Below are 20,293 nucleotides of genomic sequence, written 5' to 3'. Positions count from 1 at the left end.
GATTTTTCATTTCTCCTCAGGTCTAATCTCCTACTACTCTCACTTTTGCTAAATATTATTCTAACCACAATCACCTTTTTTCCTATTCTTCTAGTGCTTCAGAATATTTCTGCAATCTCAAGATCTTAGCATTTGCTATTCCTTCTTCCAAGAGAATTCTACACCCAGTTATCTCCCTCACTTCTTCTGTCATTTTTTAGTGAAGATTTCCCTGAACATACTCTTTCCTCAGCTCTCTATATCCTCCTTTACCCTATTTATTTTCTCTGTGACAGTTATCACTGTCTGACACATTGTTACTAATTTGTGTATTAATTGTCCCCCAACTAGAACATAAGCCATATGAGGGAGCAGACTTTGGTTCACAATTATGCCCAATGCCTTACACAGCTTTCGGAAAGAATGTAGAAGCACCATAAATGTTTATTGAATCAACGACTACCTTCCTAATTTGTCTTCCTACTTTGTTTCTTCCTTCCTCCACCATCTGTACTCTCTAAAAAGCTGTGCAGTCTTTTAAAATCTTTTTTTTTTTTTTTTTTATTTCAATCATTGTTCAAGTACAGTTTTCTGCCCCCTACTCCCGTTTCAGCCCCTCCACCCAACCCTCCTCCCTTCCCCCCATTACCCCCCACCCTTAGTTTTTGTCCATGTGTCCTCCAAATTTGTTCCTGTAACCCCTACCCATTCCCCCCTGAAATTCCCTCTTCTCTCCCCTCTGGCCACTGTCAGACTATCCCCTATTTCAGTGTCTTTGGTTATATTTTGCTAGTGTTTTGTTTTGTTTTGTTTTGTTGTTTAGATTCCTGTTACAGAAAATCCAAAGACACATGAAGCGATGTTCAATATCGCTAGCCATCAGAGAGATGCAGATTAAAACCACAATGAGATACCACTTCATACCAGTCAGAATGGCCATCATAAACAAAGCAACAAATAACAAGTGTTGGAGAGGATGTGGAGAAACGGGGTCCCTAGTGCACTGTTGGTGGGACTGCAGACTGGTACAACCATTATGGAAAGCAGTCTGGAACTTCCTCAGAAAACTAAAAATGGATCTGCCTTTTGACCCAGCAATTCCATTGCTGGGACTCTATCCTAAGAACACTAAAACACCAATACAAAAGAACCTTTGCACCCCGATGTTCATAGCAGCACAATTTACAATAGCTAGGTGCTGGAAGCAACCTAGATGCCCATCAGTAAATGAATGGATCAAAAAACTATGGTACATTTACACAATGGAATTCTATACAGCAGAAAGAAAGAAGGAGCTCATACCCTTTGCAACAGCATGGATGGAGCTGGAAAGCATTATGCTAAGTGAAACAAGCCAGGCAGTGAAAGACAAGTCTTTTAAAATCTTAAACCAAATCATCCTTGTTTTATGCATGAAATCTTAAAAATAATCTCAAAACACTTAGAATAAAATCATATTTCTTATATAAGTTTTAAAAGCCCCATTGTCTGGCCTCTACTTACTTCCCTGACCTCCTTCTGTAACCCTCTTGCTTGCCCCATGTGCATTCGTGGGCAAAACAGCCTTAGGACCTTTGCACTGTTTGCTCAGTTCTCCTTTTTTTCATGGATGGCTAATCAGTACCAGTATATCAACTTGTTTTAATCCCCTGCATAATAACACTATGTGATGTACTTCTGGCATATCTATATATTTATTGTCTGCTTATGTAACTAGATGGAAGTTTAAGTAAAATAAGGCAATTTTCATAGAGTTTTTAAAGAGTTAATTTTTTCAACCACTTAGTCTTTAAATATATTCTTTTTGTTGCATATGCACATGACCTATCTCACTGACTTTGTAGTCTGAACCTCTACTATCTCTTTGGAATAATTCTGTTATGGTACTATTTAATTTTCAGGTTAAATGACATTTATAGGTTAATAGCATTAAGTAAGAAACTCATGATAGTCACATATTCAAATGCTTTGAAAGTTTAATATATTTCTAAAACCATATTCTACCTATTTCTAAGCAAAAGGTGTATATATATATATATATATATATATATATACTGGTATATAGATGGATGACTTTATTTGGTCAAGTAGTTTTATTAATTCAGTTTTATATAAAATTGGAGTTTTCACTGTATGAAGAAGTTTTAAAACTTCAAATTGCTGGAGAATGACAAGCACTATTTCTTTTTAATCAAATTTTAGAGATTTGATTTCAAATGTAATTTCTTGCATGTCATTCATACAGAAAGATTTTTATTAAGTTTTAGCAATCCGTTTTATAATCTGTAAATTTTAGTTACTTAAAAATGTGTTAATGAAAGCAGTTTTGATTTGCAGATAGAAGTTAGTAGCACAATCGTCAAAACTTTCAGGCATGCCACTTTAATATACTCCTACAAATCCAGCCTTATGTGCTAGCAAAATCTGCTAGAGTACTTTTTGAAAATATCTACCAGATGAAAATATTCTGACTTTTATAATTCTGATATATTTGACTCTCTTTATTGGCTATTCTGAACAAGATATGCTGTGTACTGAGGTATTACAAGACATGTTCATGTAAGGTGCTACAGTAGCTACAGAATCAGAACTTCTTAAAAGTTCCCCACCAAAAAGCCTTTGGGAGCCTTGCTATTTCCTATCTTGACAACCTTCTGCTTCTCTTATTCATGCTAGCAACCCATCCCAATCCCATGCACTTTGATACCGTAGCTGCTCAATCTGTCTCACAAAGTTTGCGTATGGAAAAGAAAGGACATAAGCAAATGTGTATGCATTTTCTATTGCATCTGTAATAAATTGTCACAAATTAGCTTAAAACAGTATCCATATCTCACAGTTCTGTATGTCAGAAGTCTGGTGCGCTCCCCTGGTTTCTTTGCTCCAAGTCCTCCAAGGTGTTGGCCATCTAGGCTCTTATAGGAAGACTCAGGGAAGAATCCATTTCCAAACTAATTCAGGTTTCTTACGGAATTCAGCAACAAGCAGGTTGATGTCTCCATTTCCATTTCTGTTGTTTGAAGTCCTCAGCTTTTAGAGGCTAGTTGAATTCTTTTGTCTATCAGCCTCTTGACCTTCTTTAAAGCCAGAAGTGGAAGATTGATTTCTTCTCACGTTTCACATCTCCCTGATCTCTCCCTGTGCTTCAATATCCTGCTTCTCTCTTCTTCTGTTCATCACTTTGACTTTAGCTGGAAAAACTTTTCTGCATTTAATGGCTCAAGTGATTAAATTAGCCCACTTGAATAATCCAGGACCATCTTATTTTAAGTTTATAACGTTAGTTACATCTGCAATGTCTCTTCACAACAGTACCTAGATCTGTGTTTGATATGGCAACCAAGGGATGGGAATCTTGAAAGGAGTATCTTTAGAATTCTGCATACCGCAAAATATTTGACTTTTATGTTGTTTTTCCAGGCTTGAGTATTATTTATTATCCCATTTTTAAATTCTTTTAAAATATAATGTTTTATTTATGTATTTTTAAAAAATTGATCTTTTTTTTCTTTTACAATTTTATCCTCTTATAACCACTCTGAGCAATCACCATATTGTTGTTCATGTCCATGAGTCCTTTTCCTGTTTGCTCAGTCCCTCCTCTTCCTGACCTTCCCCCCAATAGCTGTCATCCTGCTCTCCATCTTTGAGTCTGTCCCTATTTTGCTTTTTAGTTCAGTTTGTTCATTAGGTTCCACATATGAGTGAAATCATATGGTATTTATCTTTCTCTGACTGGCTTATTTCATTTAGAATAATATTCTCCAGGTCCATTCATTCTGTCAGAAGGGGTAAAATTTTCTTCTGTTTTACAGCACAGTAATATTCCATTGTGTAAATGTCTGATAGTTGTTTTATCCTCTCATCTACTGTTGGATGTGGGCTGCATCCATATCTTAGTGATTGTAAATATTGCTGTAATGAACATATGGGTGCTTATGTTCTTTCAAATTAGTGTTTTGGGTTCCTTTGGATATATTCCCAGAAGTGGGATCACTGGGTCAAAAAGCAGATCTATTTTTAATTTTGTGAGGTATCTCCATACTGCTTTCCACAGTGGGTGCACCAGCCTGCATTCCCACCAACAGGGCAAAAGAGTTCCCCTTTCTTCACATCCTTGCCAGCACTTGTTGTTTTTTGATTTATTCATGATAGCCATTCTGACAGGTGTGAGATGGCATCTCATTGTAGTTTTAATTTGCATTTGTCTGATGATTAATAACATTGAGCGTGTTTTCATATGTCTATTTGCCATCTGCATATCCTTTCTGCAGAAGTGTCTGTTCAGGTCCTTTGTCCATTTGTTAATTGGGTTGTTTGCTTTTTGGGGGGTTGAGTTTTGTAAGAACTTTATAAATTTTGGATACTAATTCCATATCAGATATATTGATTGGCAGATATGCTCTCCAGTTTTGTGTGTTGTCTTTTTATTTTGTTGATGATTTACTTTGCTGTGCAAGAACTTTTTAGTTTGATGTAGTCTCATTTATTTATTTTTTCTTCATTTCCCTTGCCTGTGGAGATATGTCTGATAAAATACTGCTATAAGCAATGTCTGAGATTTTGTCGCCTATGTTTTCTTCTATGATTTTTATGATTTTGGCTCTAACATTTAAGTCTTTGATCCATTTTGAGTTTATTCTTGTGTGTGGTGTAAGAAGGTGGTCTAGTTTCACTTTTCTACACATATCTGTCCAATTTCCCCAAAACCATTTTTTGAATAAACTTTCTTTAGCTTGTTGTATGTGCTTGCTTCCTCTGTCAAATACTAATTGACAGTAAAGGGTATTGGTTTATTTCTGGGCTCTCTATTCTGTTCCATTGATCTGTGTGTCTGTTTTTATGCCATTACTATGCTGTTTTGATTACTATGGCCTTATGGTACAGCTTCATAGTAGGTAGTGTGATTCCTCCAACTTTGTTATTCTTTCTCAGGATCATGTTTGCTATTTGGGGTCTTCTGTGGTTTTATATAAATTTTTAAAATATTAAGGCTAGTTCTGTGAAATATGTCATTGGAATCTCGATAAGAATTACATTGAAACTATAGATTATTTTGGGTAGCATGGATATTTTAATGATGTCAATTCTCCCTATCCATGAATATGATATGTGCTTCCACTTATTTGTATCTTTTTCAGTTTCCTTCTTCTGTGTCTTATAATTTTCTGAATACAGGTCTTATACATCCATAGTTAGGCTTACTCCTAGGTAATTTATTCATTTAGTAGCAAATGAATAATGAATGGGATTGTTTCCTTAATTTCACTTTCTGTTACATTGTTATTGGCATATGGAAATGCAACTGATAGCTGGATATTAATTTTATGTCCTGCTACTTTGCTCAATTCGTATATCAGTTCTAGTATTTATTGGTGTAAATTTGGGGGTTCTCTGTGTATGGTACCATGTCATCAGCAAATAAAGGCAATTTTACTTCTTCCTGTCTAATTCAGATGCTTTCTATTTCTTCTTCTTGTCTCATTGCTATGGCTAGGACTTCCAGTACTATGTTAAACAAGAGAGGTGAAAGCAGATGTCAAAGTCTTGTTCCCACTCTTAACACACTGCGTACCGCATAGAAATCTCTAATACATATGCCAGGGACCACACGTTTTTGGGCAAACTGCATGTTATTTAAATCATTATAACTACAGATCATAATGCACCTTAGGTGTTGTTTTTCAATAATTATAACATTTTTATTTACAAAAGCAATTAAACAACTAATTAAACAAAGTTCCTAGTACTTTTTTAACGTATGGTACTAGGTAAAACATTTTCCTCTATGAAGAGGGACCAAGCAAAATTTACATAAGTATCTAGATTTGCTCCTTTTTCCATGGGCAGCACAAACTCTGCAGGCTCTCGTAGGAAATTTTTTCTTTCTGCTCGCTGGAATACATGTAGGTTCATGCTGCTTCATATCACCTGACAACCTTTTGGGTGGATCTTTACGAGGTGCTCTCCTTGTACCCCCTGGGGAAAAGCTGGACAGATTTGTCTCTGGTTCTGGAGAGCCTTCATTATTGTCATCCGTTATCCAGTCTCTCACCACTGATAGCAGAAACTGTTCTCCATTTCCTCTTGGCCCTTGTTGATAGTTTCTATTTCCTTTTTCATGTTGATATCATTTTCAGTGAGCTCATTGTAGCTTCCCTGTAGTATCTGGTAGCTCATTGTGAGCTCATTGAGCTTCCTGACAATCATTGCTTTACACTCAGTATCTGATAGTTGAGTTGCCTTTATTTCTTTTTTTTTAAAGATTTTATTTATTTATTTTCTAGAGAGGGAAGGGAGGGAGAGAGAGAGAGAGAGAGAGAGAGAGAAACATCAATGTGCAGTTGCTGGGGATCATGGCCTGCAACCCAGGCATGTGCCCTGGCTGGGAATCGAACCTGCGACACTTTGGTTTGCAGCCTGTGCCCAATCCACTGAGCTCCGCCAGCCAGGGCCTTTATTTCATTTAGCATTCTTTCTGAGGCTTCCTCCTTTCCTTTCATTTGGGAATTGTTTCTTTGTCTTCCCATTGTTTGTGAGACTCTTCTGATAGCAGAAACAGTTTATACTTCATTTTTGCTTGTGGATTGAGGCACACGAAATACGAGAAAACTCGTGAGCAGTACGAAATATGTTAAGGGGAATGCTTATAGTTTTTGCCTGTTAAGTATGATGCTGCTGGTGGTGAGTTTGTCATATACAGCCATTATTATATTTAGATATGTTCCATCTATTCCTACTTTGCTGAGCATTTTTATCATAAATGGGTGCTGGCTTAAATTGGGTGCTTTTCCTGCATGTATTGATATGATCATAAGGTTTTATCCTTCATTTTTTAATGTGGTGAATCACATTTATTGATTTGCAAATGTTGAACCAGCTTTGCATTCCCAGACTAATACTACTTGCTCATGGCATATGATCTTTTTGATGCATTTCTCTTTTTGGTTGCTGATACTTTTTTGAAAATGTCTCCATCCATTTTCATCAGGGATATTGGCCTGTAATTTTGTTTGTTTGTAGTGTTTTTATCTGGTTTTGCAATTAGGATAATGCTGGCCTTGTCAAATGTTTGGAAGCCCTCCATCTTCTCAAATTTTAGGATATAGTTTGAGAAGGAGAGGTGTTAGTTCTTCCCTGAATGTTCGGTAAAATTCACCTTTGAAGCCATCCAGTTCAGGGCTTTTTTGTTTGTTGTTTTTTTTTTTTTTATTACTGCTTCATTTTCACAAGGTGTAATCTGTCTATTCAGATTATATGATTCTTCCTTATTTAGTTTTGGAAAATTGTATATTTCAAGGAGTTTATCCATTTTATCCTGGTCGTCCTGTTTGCTGGCATATAGTTGTTCATAATATTTCCTTACAATTCTTTACATTTCTTTAGTGTCAGTTGTTACATTTCCTCTTTCATTTTTGATGTTATTTATTTGGGTTCTCTTTCATTGTTTCTTTTTTTTAAGATTTTATTTATTTTTAGAGGGGGAAGGGAGGGAGAAAGTGAAGGAGAGAATATTTTTTATCTTTTCAAAGAATCAGCTCTTGGATTTACTTATCTTTTGTATTATTTTTTAGACCCTATTTTGTTTATTTCTGCTCTGATCTTTATTATTCCCTTCTTTTTACTCATTTTGGTCTTTGTGTTCTTTTTTAAGTTCCCTTGAGTATAAAGTTAAATCGTTTCTGGGGGTTGTTTTTTTTTTTAGCTTTTTCTTATTTTTTTTATATAGGCCTATAATGTTATGAATTTCTCTCTTAGGATTGCCTTCCCAGTGTCCAGAAGATTTTGGATTGTTGTGTACTCATTTTTATTTGTTTCAAGGTATCTTTTGATTTCTTCCTTGGTCTCTTTGTTTAGCCTTGCATTGCTTAATAACATGTTATTTAGCTTCCATGTCTTTGTGTATTCTTCAGTGTTCTTCTTGTGATTGATTTCTAGTTTCATCGCATTGTGGTCAGAGAAGATGCTTGATATGATTTTAATCTTCTTAAATTTATTCAGTCTTGTTTTGTGTCCTAACATGTGGTCTATCCTAGAAAACGTTCTATGTGCACTTGAAAAGTATGTATATTCTGCTGCTTTGTGGTGAAATACTCTGTAAATATTAATTAAATACATTTGAGCTAGTGTGTTGTGTAAGGCTGCTGTCTCATTGATTTTTTGAATGGAAGATCTACCCACTTCAGTCAATGGGGTGTTAAAATTCCCAACTATGACTATATTTCTGTTGATCTTTTCCTCTATGTCCATCAAGATTTGCTTCACATATTTAGCTGCTCCTAAGTTGGGTGTGTAAATGTTAATTAGGGTTATGTCCTCTTGTTGGATTGTTCTCTTTATCACTTTGTAGTGTCTTTCTTTGTCTCTTTTATAGCCTTGATTTTAAAGTCTGTTTTGTGAGATATAAGTACTGCAACCCCAACATTTTTCTTTTCCATTTGCATGAAATATCTTTTTCCACTGCTTTACTTCTGGTCTGTGTGTATCTTTCAATCTGTGATGTGTCTCTAGGATGCAGCATATATATGGGTCTTGTTTCCTTATCGATTCACCTATCCTTATGTCTTTTGGTTAGAGAATTCAAGCCGTTTACATTTAAGGTGATTATTGATAGATATGTATTTAGTGACATTTTATTGTTAGACTATTTTCCTCTGTATTTTTTCTTTCTCTCCTTCTTCATCTAAATGCAAGCCATTTAACATTTGTTGCAGTAAGGTTTGGTGTTAACAAATGCCTTTAGCTTTTTCTTGTCTGTGAAGCTCCTTATTTCTCCTTTGATTTTAAATGATAGCCTTGCTGGTTAAAGTAGCCTTGGTTGTAGGTCCTTACTTTTCATCACCTTGAATATTTCGTGCCACTCCCCTGTAGTCTGAAATGTTTCTTTTGAGAAATCAGATGACAGTGTAATTGATGCTCCCTTCTATGTAACTACTGTATTTTGGGGGCTATAAGACATACCCCCCCCCAAAATTTGGGAGGAATAATGGCTATTAATGCTGCTGTTGAATTCTGTTTACATTTACATTGGTGAAATACTATGTCATTTATGTATTAAATATTTTACCACATTTTTTGCTTCAAAATTTTTTTCCCTCTAAAAAAATTTTAGAGGGAAAAATTTCCCTCTTTTCCCTAGGTTTCCTCCTCTAAAACCTAGGTGCATCTTATGGTCTGAAAAATACAGCACCTGCTTTTCTCCTGTGGCTTTTAGGATTCTCCCTTTGTCTTTTATCCTTGTCATTTCTGTTATTATACAACTTGATGTAGGACTCTTTGGGTTTAATTTCTTTGGGGCTCTCTGAGCTTCCTGGACTTGTGTGTCTTTTTCCTTTGCCAGAATAGGGAAGTTTTCAACTATTATTTCTTCAAATAAGTTCTTGATCCCTCGCTAGCTCTCTTCTCTTTCTGGTATCCCCGTGATGCAGAACTTGTTACACTTCATGTTATCACAAAGATTTCTGAAGCTCTCCTCATTTTTTAAATTCTTTTTTTCTTTTTGCAGCTCTGTCTGGTGTTTTTTCTTGTTTTGTTTTGTTTTCCTGCTTTGTATCCAAATTGTTGATTTGATCCTCTGCTTCATCTAACCTACTGCTTATTTCTTCCAGCCTATTATTTATTTCAGATATTACATTATTTCTGACTGGTCCTTTTTTTATGTTGTCCTTTTTCATTGTCTTAAATATCCTTCTAATCATTACTCTAAACTCTCTATCTAATAAATTGCTTGCCTCCATTTCATCTAGTTCTTCTTCTGTAGAATTCTCTTTTTCTCTCATGTATGGTCTGTTTCTTTGTCTTCCCATTTTGGCTGCTTCCTTGTGTTTGTTTCTATGTATTAGGTAGATCAGCAAAGACTCCATTGTAGACCTTTGTTAGATGCTGCTTTTGACTGGCCCTGGTCAACCTGTTTGAAGCTATCACTGTCCATGGCTTGTGACTCCCTCTGCTAAGCCTCAGTGTGTGCAGAATGAAACAGACTTTTATCAGCATCATGCCCTTGTGAGGATCATGTAAAATCTCAAAGAGCTCCCAGAGATTGGCCTTAGTTTTGAAACTAATCAATGATACAGCCTTAAGCTGTAATCTGCTTCTTGACTGAGGCACCACCACAGAGTGGGGCAGAGTAATTCCTGTGTGTGGGGCTATTGCTTCCTCTCAGGCTGATGCTATTCAGAGAGGAGTGCTCTGCCTGAGAGAGCTGGCCTCTGCACAATGGGGAATGACTCAGCACAGGTATCCTGGTATCTGTCCCTTCAGTTCTCTCCCCAGAGCCTCCAACCCTTGATTCTCCTCAGGTGTCTCTTGTCCACTCTGCTCTCCCTCTGCTGAATCCCAGGATAAGTGGCTGCAAATGAAATTTGTACATTACCCCTTTAAGAGGCTCTCTGAGTCTCCAGCTGTCTCTTGCTGGCAGATAGGATCCCTGTTGTTTTTTAGAGCCCTGTGATATTTGGGTTCCTTTCTTGGTTTTGGTGCTGTAGGCTGGGGATCCCAGCTTTGGTTTAGATCCCACTTCTCAGGAGGAACCTGCTGTCCACCCAAATATCCCCCCAGAACTTCAGCTGCTGCCCACGGGAGCCCATCCAGCCCTCTTGCTCTTCCTCTGCACTCCCTACCAGTCTTGTTGTGGTGAAATGGCTTATTCTGCATCTGTGGTTACAAGGTATCTCTCCAGCTACTGTTCAATTGGTTATTTTGAGTGATTTTTCTACAGTTAGTTGTAATTCCAGAGTGGTCCTGGATAGTGGTTAGTGTAGCTTCCACTTACTCCTGCACCATCTTGGATCTCCTTTTATTCTATTTTTAAAGAGTATTTTCCCACTTGGTTAATGTATAGTCAGTTAGACATTTATTGTTGATTGTCTTTCTTTTATTGATGTTTGTGTTACAATTTTAGAGTTTTCTTTTCTCTCCAGTAAAGGAAGAGTGATTTTTGTACACTTATGCTTATTATTCTCTTTGTTAGAGAAGATGAGCTGAGTGAGGAAGAATGAATCTATTATACTTACCACCTGTAATAGTTTGATATTAATGCTCTACTTTCTTTAGTTACCTAGATACCACAAAAGTGCAGGAGTTATATTCTTTTCTTTTTAAACTGCAAATTATTTCTTTTTTATTACCTTAGTATTTTATCCTAGTAAAGCAAGATATAGTAAAGGTTTAAGTTATTTAATTTATTTTTAGTTCTTTATTGTTATTTTAAAAGAAATTGCATATTTGACAGATTCATGGTCAGATTGTACCACCCCAGTAATTTACAAGTACTTCTACACTATGATAATTCATAATGCAATGAACATTTTGAGACCTTTAACCTTGTTGAATAGTTTTGAATGATTCACACTGCAGTTCTAATGGTATCATGAGTCAGAATTACTTGTGTTAATAAAACCGATGATTATATATAGAGTCAGTTCACTTACAATGCAATGGAGATATTTATTAGAGGTCTGTGGACAGAACGTCTAATAAAGAATTCCAAGTAATATGTATGTGACCCCTATGTTATCTTAAGTGGTATGATATTTTGCATGAGTTTTTGCTATTCCAAAATGTGTCAGTAATTTCAAAGACTGTGTAAAATGAATTGAACATATATTTATCTTCTATGGAACTTTGACTAGAGGAGTAATAAATGAATTTATGATAAGCCCTGGATATAAAATATTGAACCAAACAGATGTGATTCCTGCCCTCGTGGAATTTACAGTTTATATTTGTTAAATTAAGAAGTGATATGGTGCCCTGGCTGGCATAGCTCAGTGGATTGAGCGCGGGCTGGGAACCAAAGTGTCGCAGGTTCGATTCCCAGCCAGGGTACATTCCTGGGTTGCAGGCCATAACCCCCAGCAACCGCACATTGATGTTTCTCTCTCTCTCTCTCTCTCTCTCTCTCTCCCTCCCTTCCCTCTCTAAAAATAAAATAAATAAAATATTAAAAAAAAAAGAAGTGATATGGTCATCTGAAGTTAAATTTTGAAAGGTAGTTTCTATATTTGCATATATTTTCCAAATACAACACATGTTTCAGTCAGTAGTCATTTTAAATGATATTTGGTTCTTTGGGTTCCCTTCCCAGTTTTGGTGCTATCTTTATATATACTTTGACATATTTCAGAATATCATACATCTAACAGATGTAAACTGAGAGCTATTTATTTCTGTCTCCAAACTAAGCATTCTTCTCATCTATATCATTTTTCCTTCTCTTAATGCATGGACATAATAAATAACTTTATGCTATACCGTAACAGTTAAATTGTCAATCAGATCAGTTTGGAAATCTGATACCTCATATTCATTGTGCAGAGTGAGTGCTCTGTTATCACTTACAGGAAGGAAAAGCTATATATATAGATGGGCTGTTGGGTCAATCTTGTAGGGAGAAAATTGTGTATTAAGACCACAATGCTGATTGTGTTGATCTTCCTGTGTTAAATGTGGTCATCAGGACTTAACCTCATAATGGTGTAATGATTAGAGGATATAGATCTAAAGCATTTAGAAAAATGCCTGGCATCCTAAGCATTCAATTAATCTTAGTTATTACTAATGTGTAAATGATTGTAGAATGTGAAAACTTTAATATGCATGGGGTTATACTTAACATAATTATTGTGTATTATGTATTATATAATTAGTTTTAGTAGACTTTTCTGATTCATTTTACTTTATATTTTTAATTTCTTTAATATATCTTTTAGGACTAAAAGAGTTGTCCCCACTTCCTCTAAATCTCAAACGTTTGTACAAGGAGACATTAGAAATTGAACCCATCTTGATAATTATTTCTCCGGGTGCTGACCCCTCTCAGGAACTTCAAGAACTCGCTAATGCTGAAAGAAGTGGAGAGTGTTATCACCAGGTCAGTACATATTGCCCCACTGTTTTTACAACAGCTATTGCTCTTCCTGCCATAGTTGGTCCTATTAGTGAAACAGATATTCGTTGTTGTAGTAAACCAAGTAATGTTCCCCAAAGGTGTCCATGTCCTGATCCTCAGAACCTGTGAATTTATTACCCTCCATGGTAATAGGAACTTTGCATATATAATGAAGTTAATTTGGAGAGGTTATCCTGGGTATTAAGGTGGACCTGATACAATCACAGGGGTCTTTAGAAAAGGGAGGCAGAAGAAGTCAAGTAAAGGAAGGGGAAGGGGATGTGATGATAGCAGCAGGTGTTAGAGAGATGTGAAGAAAATGTTGCTATGTTGAATATATATGCTAAGGATAATAATAGGTTAATGAAAAAATTAATTTTTAATTTAAGAAACTAGTGTGGTTTTTTTGAGGGGGCCAACAATTTTTCTGCTTTGTATAGAAAATTTTATGTAGCAATATATTCTAAGATTCCATGAACCTTTAAGCTGTTTTCACACAATTTATGCCTTATAGAAAATTTTGAATTGTCTATTTTTAGCTATATTTCAGTTCTGCAAAATATTCTTTTTTAAAATTCGGATTATGTTGTACATTCCTTGTTTTTATTTTTTTATTTTAATTAATGGGAAATTAATTTGTGCATTGAAACAATTCAATTACTATTTGTTTCATTTCTCTATTTGTTTAGTTCCAGGTTAGACCTTGAAAATTAAAAATGCAATATACAAGTCTTTATTACCCATTTTATTGTATGCTTTAGCATGCCATTAATTAGACATTATTCCCATTCTTGAAGACTTTATTGAAGACGAAAGTCAATACTTATAAAAGTCAACTAAAAATTCAATGAAATGATACTTTGTATTCATTATAAAAAAGAAATCACTGTTGTTTCGAGTAATCTATAAAGTACTTTTCAAAAGTGTTTCAACTACGTACCTAGTAAAAATTTAAGTGAGGACTCCCAATATATATATACTTACAAATTATATATATGTATAATTTATATATACATATATAGTTATATTAATATACAAGTATGATATAAATCGTCCTTAAAAACATGAAGGAGTGCACTGGCTGGTGTAGCTCAGTGGATTGAGTGCAGGCTGCGAACCAAAGCATCACAGGTTCGATTCCCAGGCAGGGCACATGCCTGGGTTGCAGGCCATGGCCCCCAGCAACTGCACATTGATGTTTCTCTTTCTTTCTCTTTCTCCCTCCCTTTCCTCTCTAAAAATAAATAAATAAAATCTTTTTTAAAAGGAGGAGTTTAGACTTGATATGATGAGTGGCATGTACTTATTTCAGATTCTTTACTAAAATTCTTAAAGAATTTTAGACTTAACTAGTAACCTAGGCCAAGCATTTAAATAACAGAGAAATTTTATTACTGAATGTAGTATCTAGGGTCTTCCCACTTCTGCTTGAACACTTATAGTGCTTGGAAGTTTTCTGTGGTATGAAGTGGCCTGTTCTGGTACTGATGCACTACAGGAATTGAAAGCATTAGAACAGAATTCCAGTGACATCAGGATTTTTTCCCTTCTCCCCTTTTATTTTCTCCCCTCCTCTTTCCTCTCTCCTGCCTACTTCCTCTCTCTGAGAAGCAATGGAGGAGCAGACGGCTGAGTGTAGAGTCTTAGACTCACCAACATGTTAGGATTTGCTAGATGTTGATGGGTGAGGGAATCAATGATAGTTAAATAGACCGGTAACTAAGAACCAAATATGTGCAATGTTGGAGACATTAAGAGAAGTAAATTTTGAAGTATTCAATGAGACTATAGTTATTTAAAAAACATTTTTAATGGTCTGTGTTTGAGAGAGGAAGAATTACAGGAAATCCTGGAATGAGGAACAAAAACTATTGAATAATTTTATACTTTTCTATTACTTGCAAATATGTAAGGATAATACATTTTAATAAGTAGAAAAATATAGAATTTAATATTTCTTATTAAATATTGAGAATCTTAAACTATGGTATTTACACAATGGAATTCTATGCAGCAGAAAGAAAGAAGGAGCTCCTACCCTTTGCAACAGCATGGATGGAACTGGAAAACATTATGTTAAGTGAAATAAACCTGGTTGTGAAAGACAAATACCATATGATCTCACCTTTAACAGGAACCTAAACAACAAAACAAACAAACAAGCAAAATATAACCAAAGACATTGAAATTGAGAACAGGCTGATAGTGACCAGAGGGGAGAGGGGAGGGAATTTCAGGGGAAAGAGGCGAAGTGTTTGCAGAAACAAATATAAAGGACACATGGACAAAAGCTAGGGGGTGTGGAAATGGGAGGGAGGTGAGGAGGGCTAGGGGCTGGGCTGGGATGGGAGTAAAAGGCAGAGAACTGTACTTCAACAACAATTAAAATTTTTTAAAAATTGAGAATCTTGATTACATGTTATAACATGTTATATTTACTTTCTTAGTTTTTTTTTTGTTTGTTTCACAGGTTGCCATGGGTCAAGGTCAAGCTGATTTAGCAATTCAAATGCTGAAAGAATGTGCCCACAATGGAGATTGGCTGTGTTTGAAAAACTTACATCTTGTGGTATCTTGGCTCCCAGTGTTGGAAAAGGTAGATTCAGATAGATGTGGTACAAATAATACCAACTTTACTCAATTCAGTATTCTTAAAGGGAGATCAGTATTAAAATATGTCATGGGTTATTTATAATGATATTTTTTAAAAATTAGTATTTGAGAAATCATTGAAAATTTAGGTGTTTTCTTAATAAATATATACCTTTTACAAACCAAGATGGTTGTTTTAGTAGAAAGTCTATAAAACTTTGTTTTTTAAAGGCATTTCAGGAAAGCCAAGAAATTCTTAATCATGATTAAAGGGAGACTTAGATAATTTTTTCATAAAAAAAAATAGGGAAGTGCATTAAAGGATTGTAGAAGATCTGTTTATAACATTACTTTCTCTTTATGCTCTTGTTTTGTTGTGCCTGTATGGTGAGAAAAGATGTAGACAAGTCAAAGGGAACTGTAGAACAAACATCGTAGTTGCTAAGATAACTAGGATGTAAACTGAAGTGATTATTTCATTTAACTCAGTAGCCCCAACGTGAAAATAACGTTAAAATGGAACTAATTGTTGGGTAGATATTAAATGCAAACCTGGATTTAAGGCCAGTGTTGATTTAACAAAGATGACCTTGGCCTTGGGTAGTTAGGGGTAGCTCTGAAGACAGTTGTTTTTTTGAAGACTGTGTAGATGAGCTCACTGTTGAGAGTGGGGAATGACATCCTGATTAATTTCAGCAATGCAAGTAGAGACATAGTGGTGGAGATGTTCATGCCTAGTACAAGTAATGAAGGTGCCCTTTTATATGCTAGAAGGGCCTGGCAGGGCAGTGTGGGGAAATGGAATTAGATGTCTATGAAGGGATTAGGTTATGGAATATGCTGAGAACCACACAGAAGAGTTTGGAATTTTTGTCCTTGGACAGAGAGAGTCAAAGGAGGTCTTTAGCTGGGGAATTAATAATTTAATTGATCTGACAAAAGTACTATTTGGAATAGATTCAAATAGAATAGAGTGGTTTGAGGGAGGGCCTAGCTTAGTTGTGAAGTGTTAAAAATTTGTGCTGTCCTAATAAGCTGCATTCATAGCACCTTACACAAAATAGTAAGTCTTTGAGTTAATGACTGAGTGAATGAACTATGGCCCATGATGATTCTTTACTTCTAATCAACAAAACATGGATTTTGGAACTAAGGTATATACAAATATTTAAATATTCATTATTACTACAACATTCTGTAAAAATAACTAATATACAAAGTATAAATTTTATATCTGAGGAATCATGTTTTAAAATATATAAATAAGACCTGTGAATACTTGAATCTTGCTTTCTGTTTTAAATAGTATGTTGATAGCTGATAATTTATGTAAAGTATAACTGCAGTTATTAGTTAATCTTAACATTTGAAGCATATAGTATAGATTGAATTACAAGTTTAAAAAATTTTTTAATTTTAAATGAAAGAGATCTAGGCACTTAAATCTTTTGGGAAGGTGGCAAGAACTTGAACTACAAAATCATATAGACCTCAATTCATTTCCAGCTCTTTTTATTTCACTTTTCTGACCATCAGTTTTCTCATGTTGAACAAGGGGAGAAAGTCTGGCTTGTAATGAGATGACATTTGTAATGCTGCCCAGTACAGTTATTGTCACAAAGTAGCTGTTTCAGAAATATTAGCATGTTTTATGCCATTGTTTTTCAATTTAGATTGACTTATATTATACATTATAAAGAAAATTTGCATATATAAATACAACGTTCTAAAATAAAACAAAATTATGTTATGCAAGAATTATTTTTTAAATTTTGTTTTTCTTCTGAAAAGTTTGGATGAATCATTTGGATATAAATTTACAAATTTATTTTAAATACATCTATATTACAAATGTATTGTTTCTATTAACTTTTATCAAAACGTGCTAACCAAAGGTAAAACTATACATTCTGACATTATAAAGCTTTGCATTTTGAAAATTTACATTTTAAAATTATTATTAGGTATAGATACATTTTATAACTCAGGACTTTAAGCAAGCATGATGTTTTTTATGCTTAATTCTTTTGCCATTTTTTGGTCATCTTAACTCTAACAGTTCACATTAATAATGAATGTTAGTATTAGACATAGATTATATTTATTTAAATGATTTTTAGACTTCACTTTTAGAGCTATCAAGATTTTTTAGTTATTAACATTTCTTATATTCTTTCGCTTATTCATTCTATAAAGAATTTGTCAGGTTATAAAGACAATAACAGGCAGAAAAAATATGAATAAAGATAGGGGCATAAAAATTTGAATAAGTGACAAAGCATATAGCAGGGACAGATGAATTTGTATGGTAAACTTTTCAATTTATATCATATGTAATAGGATGCACTAAAAAATGTTAATAAAGAAACTGATACCACTGTATAACTTTTGTGAAAGCATGAATTGGAGCAATGGGAACCTGAAAGCCTAAAGGTGACTTGCCATAGCACTTATAGCTATCACTTATTTTGTACTTACTATGTGTTAGGCAGATTTAAGTGTTTTACATAATACTAGGAGGTAGTTACTATTATTATTCTTGCTCAGCAATGGTGTAAGTTATAGAACTCAAGGTCACATAGTAAGTAAGTGGCAGAATTTGGAGTTCAAGCCTATGGCCAAGCTCCAGGTCAAATTCTTAGCTATTAGACTAAGGTAATAATAGAAAAGATGTATATTTAAGGTAAATATAATCAGCACATTAAGTAATACATCAAAAAAATCACAGAAAGATTTTAGTAAGGAAAATTACTTAGTATATTCATAAAATGGAAATTTGTGTATGTGTTTAAGTAGATTTTTCTTGTTTTTTTTTTTAAATAAGGAGTTGAATACTCTTCAACCTAAAGATACCTTTCGTCTTTGGCTCACTGCAGAAGTTCATCCCAACTTTACTCCTATTTTATTACAGTCAAGTTTGAAGATAACATATGAGGTAAGATTTAAAACTCAAACCACTAGCAGTATATGTGCAGTAATCTCTACATGCCTTCCAAAGCTTTGTAAACAACAATTTATTATGCAAAACTTTACATTTTGATGTGGTTAATATAAATAAATAATAGTATAAGATGGCATTTATAAAAATACATTTAACTTTTCTTTCACATTTTATATTTTTTGTTGATTTTATCCTAGTAGAAGACACATAACATGAAATTGACCATTTTAAATTTTTAAGAGTTTGGTACAGTAGTGTTAACTCTTATGTAACTTGTTTTGCAACAGATCTACAGAAGTTTTTTATCTTGTAAAACTGAAATTGTATCCATTAAAAACAACTTACCATTTCCCTCTCTCTTCACCCCTGGCAGCCACCATTCTACTCTCCATTTCTGTGGGTTTTCCTATTTAAGATATCTTATATAAGTGGATTTGTTGTGTTTTGTGCAACTGGCTTACTTTACATGACATTATGTCCACAAGGTTTGTCCACAGGTAGCATATGACAGGATTTCCTCCTTTTTTTCTTTTTAATTTTTAAATGTATTTTATTGCATTTTTATCCTTATCACTCATCCCTCTTTTATCCTCTTCCACCTCCACCCACCCCCCTTCCCCTGGATTAACCATACTTTTTTTCAAGAATGAATAATATCCCACTGTATGTATATTGTGTACTTTCTTTATCCATTCTTTAGTCCATGCACATTTATGCCTTCTACCTCTTTGCTATTGTGAATAATGCTGCAGTGAGTGTGCATGGGCAAATAACTGTTCAAGATCCTGTTTTCAATTATTTTTGGATATATACCCAGAAGTGGGATTGTACGATCATACGGTAATTCTAATTTTAATTGTTTGCAGAACCTCCATATTGTTTTCCATTGTAGTGCACCATTTTGCATTCCTACCAGCAATGCACATTGTATCGGCGTCCTTGACAACAGTTGTTCTTTTTCTGTGTGTGTGTGTTTTTAGTAACAGCCATTCTAACGCTGTGAGGTGATAGCTCACTGTGGTTTTCATTTACATTTGCTTGATGTTAGTGATGTTGAACATCTTTTTATATGTTTGTTGGCCATTTGTATATTTGCTCTGGAGAAATGTCTAATTTGAGTTATTTGCCCATTTTTAATAAGTATTTTTGTTGTACATTTGTAGGAGTTCCTTACAAGGTGGGGCAAAAGTAGGTTTACAATTGTTCATAGGAAAAAATAATTCAATAAATAATAATACAAGAATAAACTTTGTTTTGCATATGCACAATAATAAACCTACTTTTTCCTTACCTTGTATATTCTGGAGTTGAGAGTTGGTTGTAGGATCCTTACCAGATACATAGTTTACAAATATTTTCTCCCATTCTACAGGTTTGTTGTTTCACTGTGTTTCCTTTGATGCATAGATATTTTTAAGTTTGATGTAGTGTCATTTGTTTGTCCTTATTCTCATTTTCTGTGCTTTTTATGTCATATCCAAAAAGCACTGCCAAATTGAATTTCATGAAGCTTGTCCTTTGTTTTCTTTTAGGAGATTTCTAGTTTTAGGTCTTAAATGTTTAGATTTTTAATTCATTTTGAGGCTTGTTTTATTTCTATATATGGTGTAAGGTAAGGGTCTAACTTTATTCTTTTGCACATGGATATCCAGTTTTTATTTCATAAAAACTGTGATTTTTGACAAGGTTAGGCTAGATTTCCAGTGTTTGTTTTCTTCTATCCTTCCTTTTTTTCATCCATCGACTTATACATCCTTCTAACAAGTAATGCTTGACAGATCCTTCTTAAACCTGGTATATCCAAAACTATATGTGTTTATAATATCATATAACTGGTCAAAGTCATAAATAATAAACTGAATTAAAACTTCTTAAAATTTTTAAAAAGGGGT

General features: G+C 34.4%; 1 protein-coding gene across 3 annotated transcripts in view; it reads left to right on the top strand.

Moving 5' to 3' along the window:
- Positions 1-20,293, top strand: part of DYNC2H1 (dynein cytoplasmic 2 heavy chain 1) — a 319,367-nt gene that overhangs the window by 175,744 nt on the left and 123,330 nt on the right. For all 3 annotated transcript variants that reach the window (XM_036028642.1, XM_028516717.2, XM_028516716.2), the window contains 3 exons: positions 12,690-12,850; positions 15,339-15,464; positions 18,285-18,395. In XM_036028642.1, the coding sequence (XP_035884535.1) occupies positions 12,690-12,850; positions 15,339-15,464; positions 18,285-18,395 (398 nt within the window). The remainder of the gene's footprint in view (positions 1-12,689; positions 12,851-15,338; positions 15,465-18,284; positions 18,396-20,293) is intronic.

The sequence above is a fragment of the Phyllostomus discolor genome, chromosome 6, assembly GCF_004126475.2.
Source record: "Phyllostomus discolor isolate MPI-MPIP mPhyDis1 chromosome 6, mPhyDis1.pri.v3, whole genome shotgun sequence".
Classification (NCBI taxonomy): Eukaryota; Metazoa; Chordata; class Mammalia; order Chiroptera; family Phyllostomidae; genus Phyllostomus; species Phyllostomus discolor.
Note: the sequence above shows the minus strand (reverse complement) of the source record. Positions and strands in the feature narration are given on the sequence as shown.